The following is a 19664-nucleotide window of genomic DNA, read 5'->3' as shown; positions in this document are numbered from 1 at the left end:
CTAGAACCGAACGAGCCGAGCCGAACAATCAGAAAGATTCCCAAAAATCAATAATAAAACGATATTTATTAAATATGATGAAATACTTAATTTAAATGATGCTTCTTCTTGTGAAACGTCCAGCATAATTTGAAATTATTACTAGTCCTCTAAAATATTAAAGTCCTATCACTGTGCCCCTTAGTGATGCCAACGTAGAGTCCAGAGCTGGCCTACGATGCCCAAGTGTCGGAGACGTCGGACAAACACTGTAACTCGAAGACTCATAGGTAACTGGAGACTGTACACGACTCGGCGCGGCGCAACGAAGAGAACTGTCTGCTGTAGTTCAATGCTCCGGAATTTAACGAGTAGAGATGGGTCGAACTCATTCATTCCCGTAAACTACTCCATTCATTTCACTCTTTGCCGTGAAGCGTTCAAATGAAGTAGTTCATTCATGAATTACGGAAGCCTGGCGAAGTTGCCGAGTTCGCCGCTCAGCCGCGGCTACGCTCGCTTCGCCTCGCTCGTACAATAAAGCTTCGTAATACTTCATAATTTTACCAACAGATGGCCGAACTATGCAGTAACGTGCACACAACCTATTTACGCTCTTACAGGGTCTGAGTTAACTTACATAGAGTATGGGCGAAGGGGACAAAGGAAAGATAAACAGAGAAGCCTGTCACATATAAAGAAGGTATTACATTTAATCTTGCTCGACATTTTCTCATGAAACGCCCAAAAAAGTCTGTATCTGCCAAATGAAACATTATTTGTTGTATTCATGGACTGAAAACTAGGGCTACCAACGAAATGCAGTCCAACTTTATATTCCTTTAAAAATTTAATCCAAAATGGAATGAGTATGTTTACCACTGTCAGAAGTTTTCCTGTAGCTTTTTTTGTTGTTGACAATAATAACCCTCCAGATTCAAAATGTAAACTGTCACCTCTAGTCACTGGTATGATTTCAGGTAAAATCCCTCTTTCAGTGTTATTAACAAAGAGGGAGACCAAGAGATGAATACACTAAACAGATTCAGAAGTATGTAGGTTGCAGTAGGTACTGGGAGATGAAGAAGCTTGCACAGGATAGAGTAGCATGGAGAGCTGCATCAAACCAGTCTCAGGACTGAAGACCACAACAACAACAACAACAACAACAACAACAACAACAACAAACTTTTTATTTTCATGTTGGCTGTGCGTGCTCACATAGCCAGCCTCTTGATTTGTATCTTTAATATTCATTTGTCTGCAAGTGCTGCCAACGGTAGGCTACCCGTAGACGCGAACTTTAACTGCACAAATAGTCACGGGTAATGATGTCAGCACTGCAAGGAGCAGCTGACGCTGCATTCCCCTCGCCCCTCACCTCCACAACCCCTTAAAAACTGCAGGGAGCAGCTGACGCTGCATTCCCCTCTACCCTCACCTCCACAACCCCTTAAAAACCTATCGTTCCCTACAAACACCGCACGATTCGTTGACAGGCAGTAGATGGTGGACTAAAGTGAGGGGAGGATGAGTGGCGTAGTGCCGATGTAGTGGGAGAGGGAGAGGGGAAGAGAGTGAGTGAACTAGAAAAAAGTCTGGAGTGTGCTATCTGTGAAGAGTTTGAAGTACCAGTTCATTGAAATTGGGTGGTTAGCTCACACTTCACTGGAGTGAAGAGTTCATTTGAACGACTCATTCACGAGCTCCCCATCACTATTAACGAGGCATCGACCAATTGCTAATCTGACACTTTTCGGGTATTTAACGAAGCATTGACCAGTTGCTAACCACACACTTGATGCTCATGGGTTGTCAGCTGCGGCCCCTGTAGTTCAGTGCTCTGGTATTTAATGAGGCATTGACCAATTGCTAAACACACACTTGATGCTTTTGGGTTGGCAGCTGCGGCCCCTGTAGTTCAGTGCCCCAGTATTTAACGAGGCATCGACCAATCGCTAACCACACACTTGATGCTCATGGGTTGGCCGCTGTGGCCCATGTAATTCGGTGCACCGGTATTTAACTAGGCAACAACCAATCGCTAACAACACACTTGATGCTCATGGGTTGGCAGCTGCGGCCCCAGGTGGACCACGGTGTAGTTCATGCAGCCAACCCAGACAGCTGCTGCGCTACGAGTGTTTTGAGCGCACCTTATCGATTGTTGTGCGGTGCTCTCTGGAATCGTGAGTACGATCACCACAGCCTCATTTCAATACAGGGCTATTACAAATGATTGAAGCGATTTCATAAATTCACTGTAGCTCCATTCATTGACATATGGTCACGACACACTACAGATACGTAGAAAAACTCATAAAGTTTTGTTCGGCTGAAGCCGCACTTCAGGTTTCTGCCGCCAGAGTGCTCGAGAGCGCAGTGAGACAAAATGGCGACAGGAGCCGAGAAAGCGTATGTCGTGCTTGAAATGCACTCACATCAGTCAGTCATAACAGTGCAACGACACTTCAGGACGAAGTTCAACAAAGATCCACCAACTGCTAACTCCATTCGGCGATGGTATGCGCAGTTTAAAGCTTCTGGATGCCTCTGTAAGGGGAAATCAACGGGTCGGCCTGCAGTGAGCGAAGAAACGGTTGAACGCGTGCGGGCAAGTTTCACGTGTAGCCCGCGGAAGTCGACGAATAAAGCAAGCAGGGAGCTAAACGTACCACAGCCGACGGTTTGGAAAATCTTACGGGAAAGGCTAAAGCAGAAGCCTTACCGTTTACAATTGCTACAAGCCGTGACACCTGATGACAAAGTCAAACGCTTTGAATTTTCGGCGCGGTTGCAACAGCTCACGGAAGAGGATGCGTTCAGTGCGAAACTTGTTTTCAGTGGTGAAGCAACATTTTTTCTTAATGGTGAAGTGAACAGACACAACGTGCGAATCTGGGCGGTAGAGAATCCTCACGCATTCGTGCAGAAAATTCGCAATTCACCAAAAGTTAACGTGTTTTGTGCAATTTCACGGTTTAAAGTTTACGGCCCCTTTTTCTTCTGCGAAAAAAACGTTACAGGACACGTGTATCTGGACATGCTGGAAAATTGGCTCATGCCACAACTGGAGACCGACAGCGCCGACTTCATCTTTCAACAGGATGGTGCTCCATCGCACTTCCATCGTGATGTTCGGCATTTCTTAAACAGGAGATTGGAAAACCGATGGATCGGTCTTGGTGGAGATCATGATCAGCAGTTCATGTCATGGCCTCCACGCTATCCCGACTTAACCCCGTGCGATTTCTTTCTGTGGGGTTATGTGAAAGATTTAGTGTTTAAACCTCCTCTACCAAGAAACGTGCCAGAACTGCGAGCTTGCATCAACGATGCTTTCGAACTCATTGATGGGGACATGCTGCGCCGAGTGTGGGAGGAACTTGATTATCGGCTTGATGTCTGCCGAATCACTAAAGGGGCACATATTCAACAGTTGTGAATGCCTCAAAAAACTTTTTGAGTTTTTGTATGTGTGTGCAAAGCATAGTGAAAATATCTCAAATAATAATGTTATTGTAGAGCTGTGAAATCGCTTCAATCATTTGTAATAACCCTGTATAAGCATACTCCGTATTGGTGCCTGTTAACAGAGATCGTATCGATAATGCGCGTAAACAGAGTATATTTATGAGTAACGATTCAGTACTTCGAGTTAGGCAAAGTATTCGTTACTCAGTACAGAATATATACGGTGTGCTACAGGTCTGTTCATGATCTTCAAAGTCTCGGGTTTGTTGTGATGTGTTACCACATAAAAATTTAGCAGCAGCAATACTAAACTTGAATCCGATTCTGACTCTTGATTTTACTTCTTTATTCTTCCTGCCTTCAGCTTTTGTTTTTGCGATTTTTTTTACTAAATATGATTCCATTGCCATTCGGTCTTTCTGAGCCTCTGTTTCTTGCTTCAGTTTTCTTTTTCGATTCTGGGATCCGCTAAGTTTTTTTCCATGCTTTGATGTGGTCTAAATGAAAAAGTATTTTTATTATGTAAATTAAGGTATTTCTTTTTGGACTACACAACAACAATAAATAAAATACAAAAAGGAGAAATTAGTGCACTGAAAACTACAAAAAATATAGAAATAAAATTTGAATTTTTTCTATCTCTTCAATTATTTTATTAAACACGCAACAACATTACTTATATACTGTTCACTGAATAATAGATTCGTCGAGTTAATGTTAAAAAATGCACTGCACATGGGGAATGCAAATGCTGCATTTTTTAAAACTGCGGCCTCAGGGGCCAGAAACAGTAGTCGTGTGTGTGAGTTGTATTTCCGTGAATGTGTGTGTGTGTGTGTGTGTGTGTGTGTACTCCAGAAGAAGGAATTTCGGACGAAAGCTTATTTGATTAGCAGTCTGTTGTGTCCGTCTGCTTCTCAACATTCTGCTAACGGCTATGTGGCGTTTAGCAATCTGCCCTTTTCATAATGCTATCAACTTGTCTTACAACATGTTTGACGGAATCACGCTACGCTACACCAGACAATGCATTTATGACTGAATTTGCCTTGCTTAAATTATAGTCTAAATTAGTTGTCATAATAACTTCTACAATGTAGGAAAAGACAGATTGGTACTTACCATAAAGAAGACACGTTAAGTTGCAGACAGGCAGAATTAAAAGACACAAGTATGCGTCGTTATGGTAAATAGCAACCTGTCTGTTCCTACATTGTAGATATTTCTATCTGGAATTGTCACGTTCGCTCAACTTCTATGTATTTCTAAACAAGTGGAGCTAATAAGCTACTATTTATTGAGATGTCACCAAGCAGCATTATATCAAAACTGACCAACTTACAGGTAAACGTTGTCGGTTCTCCAGTTTTCCCCCGTTCCCCAATTTCCCGTAGGTAGGAGTCAATGAAGTCCCGCATGTAGTCATCGGAGTAAGTCTGCTTGTGCTCTTCGATATGTTGCTGCATAAAAATAAACATACAAATTACACATACGCCATAGTGAGAAAAATGGTAAAATAACACAGGCTCCATCACATGACAAAATATCGCAGATATGGAGTCAAAAATAAATATTCAAATATACTGAACAAACTAGTGATTCAACAATGGATAATTATTACCTGCATTTAAATAAAAGTCTGTTAGAGGAATGAATCTTTCATTATGCAGTGGAATGTGCTTTGTTTTGAAAGTTCCTAGCAGTATGATACTGTGAGCTTGACCAGAAGCCGAACCCAGAAGCTTGTCTTCCCGGCTGAGTTGGCTCTCAGTCATTACGTGCAAAAGGCAAGGCTGCAGGCTGGGTTACAGTTCTAGTCTGCTAAGGAGTTTCAAAAGTTAGTTAGCCACTCAAACGAATCACCAAAATTCTCTTACCACACTACTGGCCATTAAAATTGCTACACCAAGAAGAAATGCAGATGATAAACGGGTCTTCATTGGACAAATATATTATACTAGAACTGACATGTGATTACATTTTCACGCAATTTGGGTGCATAGATCGTGAGAAATCAGTACCCAGAACAGCCACCTCTGGCCGTAATAACGGTCTTGATACGCCTGGGCATTGAGTCAAACAGAGCTTGGATAGTGTATACAGGTGCAGCTGCCCATGCAGCTTCAATACGATACCACAGTTCATCAAGAGTGGTGACTGGCGTATTGCGACGAGCCAGTTGCTCGGCCACCATTGACCAGACATTTTCAGTTGGTGAGAGATCTAGAGATCATGCTGGCCAGGGCAGCTGTCGAACATTTTCTGTGTCCAAAAAGGCCCGCACAGGACCTGCAACATGCGGTCGTACATTATCCTGCTGAAATGTAGGGTTTCGCAAGGATCGAATGAAGGGTAGAGGCACGGGTCGTAACACATCTGAAATGTAACGTCCACTGTTCAAAGTGCCGTCAGTGCGAACATGAGGTGACCGAGACGTGTAACCAATGGCATTCCATACCATCACACCGGGTAATAAACCAGTATGGCGATGACGAATACACGCTTCCAATGTGCGTTCACCGCGATGTCGCCAAACACGAATGCGACCATCATGATGCTGTAAACAGAACCTGGATTCATCCGAAAAAATGACGTTTTGCGATTCGTGCACCCAGGTTCGTCGTTGAGTACACCATAGCAGGCGCTCCTGTCTGTGATGCAGCGTCAAGGGTAACCGCAGGCACTGTCTCCGAGCTGATAGTCCATGCTGCTGCAAACGTCGTCGAACTGTTCGTGCAGATGGCTGTTGTCTTGCAAACGTCCCCATCTGTTGACTCAGGGATCGAGTCGTGGCTGCACGACCCGTTACTGCCATGCGGATAAATGCCTGTCATCTCGACTGCTAGTGATATGAGGCCTTTGGGATCCAGCACGGCGTTCCGTATTACCCTCCTGAACCCACCGATTCCATATTCTGCTAACAGTCATTGGATCTCGACCAATGCGAGCAGCAATATCGCTATACGAAAAACCGCAATCGCGATAGGCTTCAATCCGACCTTTATCAAAGTCGGAAACGTGATGGTACGCATTTCTCCTCCTTACACGAGGCATCACAACAACGTTTCACCAGGCAACGCCGGTCAAGTTCTGTTTGTGTATGAGAAATCGGTTGGAAACTTTCCTCATGTCAGCACGTTGTAGATGTCGCCACCGGCGCCAACCTTGTGTGAATGCTCTGAAAAGCTAATCATTTGCATATCACAGCATCTTCCTCCTTCGGTTAAATTTCGCGTCTGTAGCACGTCATCTTCGTGGTGTAGCAATTTTAATGGTCAGTAGTGTAAATGCATCTCCTTAATTATTAAAACTCTTACAGGAATTTTTAAAAAAAGTTAACAATTTGAATTTCAGGTAAAGCACTGAAATTACCCTGAGATGTTTGCTATGCTCATAGCTACCTACGTTGAGAAGAGACTGTCAGTAATCACGTGGCATATATGGAAGGAGATCGGCGCTCCCCCATCCTGGAGAATTTTAAAAATTTGAAGCGTTATTTAGGCCTTTGAACATTGTATATCAGACATTTCCCGACCCTAAATATAAAATGTAATTTAGTTGATTATATATTTTTTCCCATATTGAAATTAGTCCAAATTGTCGTTTTCAGTAAAAAAAAGACTTCTTCAGCCTCACTGTTATTACACTTCCAATGAATGCGACAGGGATCTGCAGCCGATTATCTGACTGCCACTTTCATGTTTACTACTGACTGCTGCCTTCTTCATATATTCATTTTTGCCGCACAGGAATGGGCGCAAATTTTTGTGGTTGTCATCTCATGTATCTGGCTGACAAGTTTTTCCAGGGTCAGATAACGAATCCTGTTGTCGTTGTTCTTGCTGCGGTGGTGACAAATGAGATTTAACTTTTTATGTACGTCACTGCTGCTGGTGCAAAGCAACACAGCATTTTTTTAGGGAGTCATGCTTCTGTTTAATATTGTCATAACTATGACTTCGAACATTCCAAAGACACTCCTTTGCCTCATAGTGTGTGACAAGATCGTAAATCTCGCGTCTTGTCCATTTCGTAAAGGAATACATATAAAGACAAAGCACAATGCTACAGACAGACCAAATTAGAACACTAGCGCTGCGTTGCGGCATTTAGTGGTAGCAGGCCAGGAAAATGTACCTCTGATCTGTATCGACACAACCGGTGAACACTGGTTTTGTGTTACCAAGATACTGACAATATGTTGCGAACATCTTTCGTCCAATGCTATAGCCCACTCCACGTAAGACGCCGCTCCGTCGCATAGAGGTGGAGCAATAAGGAGGCGTGGAGGGGATGAGGTGTGCGCATGCGTGGCAGCAGAGAGCGGGCAAACGAAGTCCGTGTTGCTCAACTGTGGACAACAATCATGTTCCTTCGTCTTCAGTACATCATATTATACGAGGCGTGTTTTTTAAGTAAGTACCGTTTTGAAATTAAAAAAAAAGACATGCTAAGATATCTCAATAATTTTATTTTTACATGTACCTTAATCTACCTTTCTACATAATCTCCGTCAATACTGAGGCACTTGTCATAACGTTGTACCAGTTTTTGAATACCCTCATAGATCTTTGGTCTGATTCACCACATGCGGACGGACATTGTCTTGCAGCAAAACGATGCCCTTGCTCAAATTCCATGGACTGTTGCTTTGATTCTGGAGTGACGTAGGCCACCCATGTTTCATCGCCCGTAACAATTTGGCTTAAGAAATCATCACCGTCGTTGTGGTACTGCTCAAGGAAAGTCAATGCAATGTCTAAACGTTTGGTTTTGCGCACATCCCTCAACATTTTTGGTGCCCAACGTGCGGACAATTTTCAAAAATGGCTCTGAGCACTATGGGACTTAACATCTATGGTCATCAGTCCCCTATAACTTAGAACTACTAAAACCTAACTAACCTAAGGACATCACACAACACCCAGTCATCACGAAGCAGAGAAAATCCCTGACCCGGACAATTTTCGGTAATTCTAGTGCTCGGTCACAATGCCATACAAAACACTACGAGAAACATTAGGAAAGTCATCCTGCAAGGAGGAAATCGTAAAGCGTCTGTTTTCTCTCACCTTATTGTCCACTTCCTGCACCAAACTTTCATTAACGACCGAAGGACGCCCACTGCGTTATTCATCATGCACATTTGTGCGGCCATCTTTAAATGCTCTCACCCACTTACTTACCATTCCATCACTCATAATATTTTCTCCGTAAACTGCACAGGTCTCACGATGAATATCGATCGCTTTTAGGCCTTTAGCACTAAGAAATCTTATAACAGCCCGTACTTCACAGTCGGCGGGACTCACGATTATCGGAGGCATCTTAAACACTCAGTACACAACGTAAGCAAGGAAGAATCAGACTGTAATGGCCTCAGTGCGTAGATTAAGGTACAGGCTTTCATGTAAAAATAAAATTATTGGGATATATTAGCACGTCTTTTTTTAATTTGAAAAAGGTACTTACTTAAAAAACACGCCTCGTACGTTCAAATCTATGAGGGAATAATACATTTTAAAATCGATTTACTTTTGAGCCTTGAGGTTGTGTCCACAGCTCCACAGCAATTGTCTGTGTGATTTCGGAAGGCGAGAGCAACTGATACGGCTTTGTGAAGACATCAAGAACAATTTTTCTTAAAACTAGGATTTTTCTAACGACAAGATCGTCGAAATTAGTTGCAATAATTGCCATTTTTTTCGATTTGGACTGTATTATAAGTAAAAATGTAATACGTAACAAAATAAACTTCAAACTCAAACCAAAGTCATATTTGTTTGACAACTGCTTCTATTCCATATAATTTTGAAATGTGTATAACGTGCATATGCGGGAGTGTTTCACTGCTGTTCAGTGTAAATCACTATGCGTAAAAACGAATTACTGGTAGCAAACACTAGTGCAAAAGACTATCGTAGAAACTGTCAGTATATTATCATAGTTTTCGGTGTCAACAGGCATTATGAGTTTAATCTAACTCGTTCAACATTACAGTCGGAGAATACATTTATGATCCATTGAACAAACTAACAACCATCTTCTGTGAATAACTCGGCGGAATGCTGACCGATAACGTCGAAAACCACCGATATCTCGACAGGTAATCCTCCCTTTCATTTTAAGGCATTCTCAAATTCGTGCCACGAAAATGACAGGGGTTTGTGTGTCGAAATACTGGAGTTTTTGACGAATTTATCAAGCCGCATTCTCGCAGGTAATACAAGGGGCTGGGGAAAGCTTAACTTCTCCTTGGGCAATGTGTTGAACAGTATAGTCATAATACTTCACAGGCTACATATTCCTATTCAATAAAAGGAAATTCTCATGTACAGTGTACGCAAATGATATGTTGACAAAAATCTTTTTAAACCACGAGCCTTTAAAACCACGAAAGATCATTACTCTGTTTCAGAGTCAACATCGTAATGTCATCTACTGTCTGAGTCCATGCCAGAACCATCTGATGGTAAATTTGGGATGATACGTTCAAGGCTTTTATCAATCTTCACCTCCCTGTGAAACTCTTTATTTTTAAACTTTTCAGCGTGGCAAACTCAGTGTGCGCACGCTGAAGTGGAATGCTGTCCATTGCTGCAACCAAAAGCCGACCCGTGTCTGTTATCTTGTATGTTTTTTTTCCCACGTAGCTTGTAAGCTGAGAGTAAATTAATTCTATCGGGTTCTACTGACAGTAATGGACGGGTAAACTCAAAAACTGTATGACCACATTCGCTTGCAAGAAAGTAAAATTTCTATATTCTGTCGAATAACTTTTATTCATTAACGAGCTGCAGGAGTTCAGCACGAGTCTGGCTTATATTGTCCGGAATATTTTTATTTTTTAGCCAGAGCACAATATCCCCTTTCCTGGTGCTCGCACTTGGTCATTCCTCTATAACAGCTAAATGATAACTGGCACAGTATTTACAATGACTGACTTCGAAGCTAGGTATGGCATGAAGTGTGTAGTGATTCACTTCTTAAAAGTGGCAGCGTTCATTTCCGTATGGTAGTCACTACACTTTTCCTTACATATACACTACTGGTCATTAAAATTGCTACACTAAGAAGAAACGCAGATGATAAAAGGGTATTCAGTGGACAAATATATTATACTAGAACTGACATGTGATTACATTTTCACGCAATTTGGGTGCATAGATCCTGAGAAATCAGTACCCAGAAAAACCGACTCTGGCCATAATAACGGCCTTGATACGCCTGGGCATTGAGTCAAACAGAGCTTGGATGGCTTGTACAGGTACAGCTGAGCATGCAGCTTCAACAAGATACCACAGTTCATCAAGAGTACTGACTGGCGTATTGTGACGAGCCAGTTGCTCGGCCACCATTGACCAGACGTTTTCAATTGGTGAGAGATCTGGAGAAAGTGCTGGGCTGGGCTGCAGTCGAACATTTTCTGTATCCAGAAAGGCCCGTACAGGACCTGCAACATGCGGTCGTGCATTATCCTGCTAAAATCTAGGGTTTCGCAGGAATCGGATGAAGGGTAGAGGCACGGGTAGTAACACATCTGAAATGTAACGTCCTCTGTTCAAAGTGCCGTCAATGCGAACAAGAGGTGACAGAGACGTGTAACCAATGGCACCCCATACCATCACGTCGGGTTACGAATACACGCTTCCAACGTGCGTTCACAGCGATGTCGCAGAACACGGATGCGACCATCATGATGCTGTAAACAGAACCTGGATTCATCCGAAAAATGACGTTTCGCCATTCGTGCACCCAGGTTCCCCATTGAGTACACCATCGCAGGCGCTCCTGTCTGTGATGCAGCGTCACGGGTAACCCGCAGCCATGGTCTCCGAGCTGATAGTCCGTGCTGCTGTAAACGTCGTCGAACTGTGCGTGCAGATGGTTGTTGTCTTGCAAACGTCCCCATCTGTTGAATCAGGGATTGAGTCGTGGCTGCACGATCCGTTACAGCCATGCGGATAAGATGGCTGTCATCTCGACTGCTAGTGGTACGAGCCCGTTGGGATCCAGTACGGCGTTCCGTATCACCCTCCTGAACCCACCGATTCCATATTCTGCTAACAGTCACCGGATCTCGACCAACGCGAGCAGCAATGTCGCGATACGATAAACCGCAATCGCGGTAGTCTACAATCCGACCTTTATCAAAGTCGGAAACGTGATGGTACGCATTTCTCCTCCTTAGACGAGGCATCACAACAACGTTTCACTAGGCAACGCCGGTCAACTGCTGTTTGTGTATGAGAAATCGGTTGGAAACTTTCCTCATGTCAGCACTTGTAGGTGTCGCCACCGTCGCCAACCTTGTGTGAATGCTCTGAAAAGCTAATTATTTGCATATCACAACATCTTCTTCCTGTGGGTTAAATTTCGCGTTGTAGCACGTCATCTTCGTGGTGTAGCAATTTTAATGGCCAGTAATGTACATTTCAAACACGGAGCGCCTTAAAACGTTGTTGTCAAAACCATCTATTTGTGTTTCAACCTTCTTGCGACTTCGATGATTTTCATGTGACATGAAAACAAAATTTCCTGAGTTTTCTACAGCTCACACACTTGTTCACCATTCTGTGTACAGCTCCGACACTTTTGTTTACTATTCTTTGTACAGTTCTCTTGCCGATACTCGCTTCTGCAATTCTTCTTGAGTCTTGAATATGTCAAAAATAGAAGCATCGGTTTCAGCTTCAAATTTGAAGAAGTTATAAACCTCCTCGACTGCTTGTGAAGCATCTACATCTACATGACGAATCTGCAATTCACAATTAAATGCCTGGCTGAGCGTTCATAGAACCACCTTCAAGCTGTTTCTCTACCGTTCCCCTCTCGAACAGTGCGCAGTAAACACGAACGCTTGTATCTTTCGTTGTGAACTCTATTTTCTCTTATTTTATTATGATGAACATTCCTCCGTATGTAGGTGGACGCCAACAAAGTATTTTTACACTCTGAGGAGAAAGCTGGCGACTCAGATTTCATGAGAAAATCCTGCCCACAACGAAAAACGCCATTGTTTTGCCGCCCCAATTCGCGTGCGATATCCTTTTGCAGTCTTTCCCTTATTTCGCGAAAATACAAAACGAGCTGCCCTTCTTTGAACTTTTTCGATCAATTCTATCTGCTGTGGATCCCACACCTGACAGCAGTACTCCAGAAGAAGGCAGAAAAGCATAGTGTAACTAGTCCCTTTAGGGGACCTGCTCCATTTTCTAAGTGTTCTACCAATAAATCGCAGTCTTTGATTTGCTTTCCACACAACGTTATTCATGTGATAGTTGCATTTTAAGTTATTAGTAATTGTAATCCCTAAGCGTTAAGTTGTATTTACAGCCTTTAGAATCGTGTGTTTTATCCTGTAAACCGAATTTAGCGGATTCCTTTTAGTGATTATGCGGATGACTTCAGACTTTCCATTATTTAGAGACAATTGCCACTTTTGTCACCACACTGATATCTTCTGTAAGTGGTTCTTTAATTTGTTTTAATCTCCGGTGACTTTATAAGATGGTAAATCACAGCATCATCTGCAAACAGTGTAAGAGGGCTTCTCAGATTGTCTCCTAAATCGTTTATTAGATCAGCAACAGAGGAGTGCCTATAACACTTCCTCGCAAACGCCAGATATTGTTTCTGTCACTTCTGTTTTACTGGATGATTTTCCGTCGATTACTACATACATACATCTTTCTGACAGGAAATCACGACACCTGTCGCACGACTAATACGATACTCCTTAGGTACGCAATTTAATTAAAGTTGCTTGTGAGGAACTTCACGTTTATTGCCGTCACATGACATTTTGATTTGGAAATCACACAAAAGCGTTTACAGACACACATACACGGCTATACTGCTACAAGAAAGTAACATCGACATCTGAATGAATAATTCGGTCGCTCTGTGAATGAAACTGCGTTGTTGCAAAAATAAGGCAACAGCGCAGCACATGGGAGGGACATCTTCGCAGTCCAGTCTGTAACTCGCGGCTAGCCGCTCGGAAAGAGAATGAATGCTATTGGCTACTAGCAGTTAATTTTGGGGGACGCGCAGAATGGCTGAAAACAGGGCCACCTTCCAACATGACACATACTATAGCCGCAAACAATGTTGTGAAGAATGCTGCAGAACGTGTTTCGAACTCAATGTAAATACGCCTTTAGTATTTGGAGACAGGTTTACAATCTATAAAAGATTTTAGTACCGTATGATTAACGAAATGTAAAAAGTATCTTTTCGATTTTTTTAAAACATCAATTGTAAAATGTCTATTTCCATTAGTTTAGTGACTTCCTGTGACTCTGTAATTAAGGTGATGAATTCCATAATAATGACGATTTACAGACAGTCCGTAGTAGTTGGCAGCCATGTATGTTTATTACTGTAGGCATCTGCGACTATGGTGTGATTAAAATTATTTGATAGTTGACACATTACGTGCTGGACTAGTTTCCTCCAATCACAGCTCTCAATGTCACCTCCGAACTGTTTGCTGTTCGAAACTGTCACAACAGTTGGTCACTTCACTTCCACTTCCTTGTTCAGCATTCTTTCTTGATGTGTTTGGATTCCGAATCATGGGTCTGGCACTTTATTTCATATGTCGTCACACATGATAACTACACTAAACACAATACACACACACACAATAATGCTAATGAAATACATACTTTTCATACACAGAACTAATCGGACATTATTGCATACTGTAACATTACGAGTCAAGATAGCTGTAACGGAAATTGAATAGCGTAAAGTTATCATTAAAAACGCACGCCGCGCGATTTAATTGAATAGCGTAAAGTTATCATTAAAAACGCACGCCGCGCGATTTGTGACGATTTGGTTGGTCATAATAGTAGTAACATGCTTTTGAATACAATTAAAATATAACGGCGATACCTGTTTAGTGTTATTGGAAACAATATGTAGTAAATTAATGAGTAAGGTAGCCGATCCTATAAGAAGAGGTGAAATTGGGCATATTAAGGTGTTTTGCTTTATGTCGACTAAGCCCATGATAGGCGTCTTTTTTCCGTTTACTCTTAGAAAAAAAACAAATAAGTAACGAAGTGCTAATTGTGCGTTGTGAAAAATATAGAGGCGAATTTTAAATAGCTACAGTGTATAATCAGACTAACAAATGGACATTCAGTTACGCGAAATAGCGGACAGCGAAGTGTGGTCATTAAATTGAGTACACCTACAGGGCGGTCAATTCCGGGATAAGTCTATTCGCATCTCACGAGGGACGCGGTATTGAGACCGGTTTTTTTCTTATTATATCACGGAGAGCGGGCTTCAATTTATAAAAAGGAGAAAAGCTGTATCATTATCATTGACTGTTGGTGTTAAGCAACCAAAACTGTTCATCAAAGGGTTTCGGTGAATGAGTGGTGAATGCGAAATGAAACTGTGAACGAAGTTATGTTAAATAAAGCAGAAGAGACGAGACAGTTTGGTCGTATCTGTTATTATTCCATCAACCGTAACATTTCTTCTCGTTGTACGAAGCCTGTATAGACGATCGTTATGACAATTTGCTTTGAAGGGATCTCGTTACGAGTTAAGTTGTGGGGACCTGGTCAACAGAAGATAGTTCGTAGATCTTAACTACTGCAGCTATTCTGGAATCAGGTGCTACCGTAACCGTTGTGTGTTGTCAATGGCTTAAGGTCATCATATCTCATGCTCTAAGATCGACGCGCCTTTCCTCTTGGTATAACGGTGTCTCACGGTAACAACGACAACGCCGACGGCGAAGGAAGATACGGTAGAATACTTCCGCACAAGACGTGATATAGTGTTTCATACACAGTTATGATAATCAGAGCTCAGCTTACATTAAATACGCTTCTCATGTAATTATCGTCACACGTGATAACTACACCAAGCACAATACACACACACACACACACACAGACAACAATGCTAATGAAATACGGACCTTTCATACACAGAACTAATCAGACATTATTGGATACTTCCGCACAAGACGTGATACAGTGTTTCATACACAGTTACGATATTCACAGAGCTCAGCTTACATTAGATACGCTTCTCATGTAATTGTGTAAAGCCAAATTTTTGAAGGCTGCAGTTCATCATTCCGACTGCAGCACCACAGTGATAATTAATATAAGCGCTTCACGCAGTGTTGTGGCGTATCTCAGTTAACATGGTAACCTGAAGTGCAGTGGGTCATAGGTCTGAATCTCGTCAACTATGGCGATTTTTTATTTCCAAATCTAATCAAAAGAGTTTGATTATTATTTATATGCAGTTAATTGGTTTAAATGTAATTTTTTATTCTTTTCCACAACACTTTAATCATGATACTAACTTTTTATTTACTCCTATTTTTCTTCCTTTGATTCTTTTTTCAGAACCTTCAACATTGCAGCGCGTCAGCAATCGTTGGTTAATATATTAAAAAACTAAAAACCCGCCTTGATTGCGAAAAAAACACCTAGATTTCGACGTAGAGAACTACACCTTCTTCAGAACAACAATAAAACCCACAAGTGCCTAAGAAGACCTTTGTCAATGATTAAAAGAACACCATAGCTATACATTTATAAACGAAAAAGAAAAGGAAAACACAGACAGTACATATGTACAAAGTCAAAACCACTACTTAATGGCGTACACTCCACCTCACATCGGCCTATGTTCAATGGGCCATTGCCAGTGTTGTTCTGAAGAAGGTGTAGTTATCTACGCCGAAACCTAGGTTAACACTAGGTGCTTTTTTTGCAATCGAGGCGGGTTTTTAGTTTTTTAATAGATTCATTTTTCCTTTGGAATCTACCTATGTCGCCTATAACCTGCACCCATGCAGCACTGGTCATTGGTTGGTATCTTGGCAGTTTGTGTAGCTAGTGGGATAATAGGCCCAGGTAACCAATGACAGCGAGAAATTACAATTTGCTTTTCGTGCTGAAACTGAATTTTTCCTGTCTTGAGTTTGTCTGAGAGGTTAGCTTTAATCGCCATGAACAAAGCGGTCTTGATGTTAGTGCTGCTGCAGATTGTTGGCCACCGTTTTCTACCTAGGTTGTGGGTAACTTAGGACTTGCGTTTAAGTTCAGGGCTACAAAACTCGTCTGCTGCGGTTTAGTCACTGTTCTCTTAAAGTCAGCTGTCAAGAGAGGATCTCGCATTTCCGACATAACTCGCGGTTGCCGGCAACCGATGTGGCAACACTGTAGTAGCATGTGACAAACGTCAACTCTCAATTTTAATGGACTGTAATGTGCAACTTGGGTAAACTGCCCCTAGGAGAAGCCGTGCTCACCTCCAGGAAAAGGCGCATCTTCTCGGAGCCCTGGATATTGTCCTTGTAGCCGGAGAGTCGCGGTGCCAGCCACGCAAGCCAGGGATGCAGTGTGAGGAAGCCTCCTGTGGCATCGCTGGACCTCTGGAACTGCAGCGCTGCGTGCCCCAGACGGCGCACCGTAGCATCTGCGGAGCGCGGCAACCGCGCACCCGTGAACACCGACAACAGCGCGTTCACGAAGACCGGCAACAGGACGTCCGGCAGCAGCACGCTACGCGCTCCTGACGACGGCCGCACCACCACCTGCCGAAACATCACAGAGCGTCACTTGTACCATCGTGGGAGACACGCCCAGATTGTTTTGTCTGATATTAACACACATACGAAAGACTTTTCTGGGCGTCTAACATTAGCTGACATGGTCGTGCTGTGCTGGTACTTCGAACAGCCGAAAGCAAAGGGAAACTACAGCTGTTACTTTTCTCAAGGCCATGCAGCTCTACTGTATGGATTAATGATTCTGGAGGTAAAATAGTCCCCATTCATATCTCTTGTCGGGGGCTACTCAAGAGGGTTTCGTAGAAAAAAGATATCAACAACTGTAATTCTACCTGAAATTTTGATATTTAAGCAACCATCTGAATGCTGCATTAGCGTCATGTGTAGGTCCCGTCTGACATACACCTTCTAATAAAGCTGCTAGCAGTTGTTGTTGTCATTAACCTAAAATTAGGTTAATGAGAGCAACAACCACTATCAACAGATATGACTGCACCTGGCTGGGCACCCAGGAATGATAGACTCTGCAATCAACTTTATTATAAGGTGTATGTCAGAAGGGGCCTGAATAAGATGCTTATGAAGCAGCGAAACTGATTGCTTAACTAATAAAATTCTTATGAAGAATTATGGCTGTTGGTATCCTCTGTCTGTGTTACCGATCAGCCACAGTTCCACATCTATAAGATGGATCTACAAAAACTACTCAGGAAGATGTCATCATCAGGACAAGTGAAACTAGCACACTACAGGTTGGAGTGTGGAATGTTACCTTAATTGGGTAAGTATTTTAGAGAATTTGTAGAGGGAAACAGGTTAAAGTAACATTAGTGAAGTGCAGTGGCACGAAGAACAAAACTTCAACTTGGGTCAGTACTGGGTTATCAACATAAAAAATGAACAGCGTAGTGAGTGAATTATTGTAGCGAAAACACACATGAAGCCAACTCCTGACATAGCAGTACACGTTCATGTGCCGGCTAACTCTGAAGTTGAAGATGAGATTGAAAGAATGTATGCAGAGGTACAGGAAATTATCTAGATGGAGATGGAAATTTAATTGTGATGGGAGACTAGAATTCCATAGTAGGAAAAGGAGGAGAAACGAACGGTTTAGGAAGACATGGATTGAGGGAAAGGAATTAGAGAGAAACCCACGTGCTATAATATTGCGCAAGGTATAGTTTAATCATAACTAACAAAATGGCTCTGAGCGCTATGGGACTTAACATCTGAGGTCATCAGTCCCCTAGAACTTAGAACTGCTTAAACTAACCTAAAGACATCACACATATCCATGCCCGAGGCAGGATTCCAACATGCGACCATAGCGGTCGCGCGGTTCCGTACTGAAGCGCCTAGAACCGCTCGGCCACCGCGGCCGGCCATAACTAACGTGTGGTTAAAGAATCATGAAAGAAGGCTATAGACATGGAAGAAACCTGGAGATACGAGAAGGTTCCAGATTGATTATATAATGGTAAGATAAGAGACTTTGAAACCAGTTTTTAAACTGTAAGATATTTCCATGGGCAGATGTGGACTCTGACCATAATTTACTGCTTATGAACTACAGAGACTGGAAGAGGGTATGAATTTAAGGAGATGCGCCTTCGATGAACTGAAGGAAAGAGAGATTATTTAAGGTCTATGAAGGAGCATTAGGAAACGTTTGATTGAAACAAAGGAAGTGAGTACAGCAGAAGATTAACACAGCTTTTAGAGATGAAATAGTGGAGGCAGCAGAGGATCATATAGGTAAAATGACAAGGCTTAGTAGAAACATCCGGACAAAACAGAAAATATTAAATTTAATTGAAGGAGAAAATATAAAAATAAAGCAAATGCAGCAGGCGAGAGGGAATACAGACGCCCAAAGAAACGAGATTGGCAGAAAGTGGAATGCAAGAGGACAAATGCAAGGCTGTAGAAGCATGCATTACTAGGGGAAAGATAGATGCCACCTTCGGGAACATTAAAGAGACCTTTGGAGAAAAGAGAAGCAACTCTATGAATATCAAAATGCTTCAAATGGCTCTGAGCACTATGGGACTTAACATCTGGGGTCATCAGTCTCCTAGAACTTAAAACTACTTAAACCTAACTAACCTAAGGACATCACACACATCCATGCCCGAGGCAGGATTCGAAGCTGCGACCGTAGCGGTCATGCGGTTCCAGACTGAAGCGCCTAGAACCGCTCGGCCACACTTGCCGGCGAATATCAAGAGCTCAGATGGAAAGGCAGTACTAAGCAAAGAAGGTAAGGTTGAAAGGTGGAAAGGGTACACATTACTGTTTGCAAAATAATGAAACACTCAGAAGTACTGGTCTGCAACACTTGGGTAGCGTGCATGTAGGCCCAATAGCGGCCTCTTTTGTATGACCGGGCGGATCAGTGTTACGCAACACTCAATCGGTGAGCAGCCATCATACAAAGTGAAAACATTTAAGCAAGTGCAACTATTCTTCGTCGACAGGACAGCGTGGAATTTCGGCAAGTGAGAGCATTCAAATGGGGCAGAATGATTGGTGTATGGGGGATGGATCTGTCGTTATCATTGCGGCTCATACATGGCATGCTGCTTCAGCAATGTGGCGTACGTGGATTCAGTGAAGATAAGAGGGCGGTACACAGTGACGAAAGCGT

General features: G+C 42.5%; 1 protein-coding gene across 1 annotated transcript in view; it reads right to left on the bottom strand.

The window, feature by feature from the left end:
- Nucleotides 1-19664, bottom strand: part of LOC126109566 (probable cytochrome P450 304a1) — a 97885-nt gene that overhangs the window by 25364 nt on the left and 52857 nt on the right. The window contains exons 4-5 of the mRNA XM_049914588.1: nucleotides 16754-17038; nucleotides 4796-4913 (exon numbers count right to left, since the gene is read on the bottom strand). Coding sequence (XP_049770545.1) covers nucleotides 4796-4913; nucleotides 16754-17038 — 403 coding nt within the window. The remainder of the gene's footprint in view (nucleotides 1-4795; nucleotides 4914-16753; nucleotides 17039-19664) is intronic.

The sequence above is a fragment of the Schistocerca cancellata genome, chromosome 12 (genome assembly GCF_023864275.1).
Source record: "Schistocerca cancellata isolate TAMUIC-IGC-003103 chromosome 12, iqSchCanc2.1, whole genome shotgun sequence".
NCBI classification, from domain to species: Eukaryota; Metazoa; Arthropoda; class Insecta; order Orthoptera; family Acrididae; genus Schistocerca; species Schistocerca cancellata.
This window is presented reverse-complemented; position numbering and strand designations above follow the sequence as displayed.